The 1,751-nt window shown below is 33.8% G+C and overlaps 1 protein-coding gene across 1 annotated transcript in view; it reads right to left on the minus strand.

Moving 5' to 3' along the window:
- The window catches only part of LOC107736943 (non-structural maintenance of chromosomes element 3 homolog), a 12,258-nt gene continuing 10,507 nt past the window's right edge, over positions 1-1,751 (minus strand). Inside the window, exon 11 of the mRNA XM_016548326.1 lies at positions 1-734. Coding sequence (XP_016403812.1) covers positions 654-734 — 81 coding nt within the window. The 3' untranslated portion in view covers positions 1-653. The remainder of the gene's footprint in view (positions 735-1,751) is intronic.

Below are 1,751 nucleotides of genomic sequence, written 5' to 3' on the forward strand. Positions count from 1 at the left end.
GTATGAAATGGATATGTTGTAGTTTATATAAATTTTAAGGTCATGAATGATTTGTAGCCTCTCTTTGTTTCATCCACTGTTGCTGCTATTTAGAAACCATGTAGAAATGCATTACTGAACCAGAGTGTGGTAAAACATTACTGGTCTGACCAAAGCTCAGATCTGAGCCACACTGACGTCTGGGCTTTGTGCAGGGGAAGTTCTTCCACACTAGACTTGAAAAAGTATTTCTATGCAGAGTGCAGACCTTGCTTTGTGCACACAGATATTATCATTCCCATGCCTTGGAACAAAAAAGCACAAAATTCTCTGGAGTGGCATTTTCAATTTGTAGCACTGAATTGTCCTCACAGAAATGGCTGGAATAGTCAAACTTGTTAAATATAAGAGGGTGTCCACATACTTTTGACCACATTACCTCTACACCGACTTCTGTAAAATAACACTGTGAACACTGCCAACAAGAGAATTGTAAAATAACTTTATTTATAAACAAGAAATATTGTAATTAAAATATTTTACAAGTGTAAATTTTTTTTGACAAAACAAGAGAGCTCCAAAAAAGTTCCGTATTAAAGCATGTTTTTCTTCAACCTCAGTTTAAATAAGAAGGTCTATTTAAATATGGCTAATAAATGCACATCACAAGGTTTTCATGCTCTCTGGCTGCTGGTCTCAGCGGCACTGGCCTCTCTGAACTGCTGTGTCCAGCTCTGAGGATCCTGATCAAAAAGCTGTGAGAGAAAAGACACATGCCAACACTTATTACTTACTAGAACTTTGATTTTATTTATTGGTTTGGAATTTATGTGCTCAAGTGAAAGGCATTACACTCATGAATAAATAATGATGGCTGTTTAACAGTCATTGTAGGGGTAAATCTCATGAACATGTCAGGGCCTACTTTTTCAAACTCCTCTTAGGTCGTTTGTCCAATCTTCACCAAATTGTGCACAAAGCAATTATAGACTACGCCGTGAAAAGAATTTTGTGAACTGCAGAGGCATGTGCAAAAGAACGATAAACAAGACAGCACGTGCTGAAGTAAACAGAGAAAACTCAAGTAAGTTCATTAAAAAAAAGTGATGTGCAAAGTTTTGAAATATTTATGGTGCCAACCCTAAAGTTTAGCTTGTATAGAGCGGTCACTATAATAAACAGTTAATTGAACAGTGGTGTATAAAGTACCTGAAAGCCATTCTCAAGTAAAAGTACAGATATCTTACCAGAAAATGACTTTGGTAGAAGTTGAAGTCACCGTTTAGAATATTACTTAAGTACAATAAATATCACATACTTTAAGAATTTTATTCAAGTACGAAAAGTATTTTTTATATCTTAAACGTACTCAAGTATTAAAAGTAAAAGTACAAGTAAATGCAAAATGGAAAAGAATCAAATAAATATATATAAAAAATGTTCATACACGGCTTGAGTAGCAAGATTGTGTTCAGTTTTAACTCTTTCTTCCATTTTGTATTTTTGATTAAGAATAAGAAACACTTCATCGGTACTTAGTGTCTTTTATTCCAACATAAGAAATCATTTCTGGAATCTGCATCTGAAATAGCATTCAGATGTATTTACACAGTTTATGTATCTCAGAGCGGACATGGATGCATTTAAACTGCAGTTACAGATGCACAAATTGGCCTAATGTTTTGTTTTTAACATAAAACGTTGAATACTGATATCTGAAATAATTTAAAACATGAAAAAAAAAAAATAGTCGAAATGTGAAATTAAAACCG

This window comes from Sinocyclocheilus rhinocerous, unplaced genomic scaffold, assembly GCF_001515625.1.
Source record: "Sinocyclocheilus rhinocerous isolate Xijiao unplaced genomic scaffold, SAMN03320098_v1.1 scaffold554, whole genome shotgun sequence".
NCBI classification, from domain to species: domain Eukaryota; kingdom Metazoa; phylum Chordata; class Actinopteri; order Cypriniformes; family Cyprinidae; genus Sinocyclocheilus; species Sinocyclocheilus rhinocerous.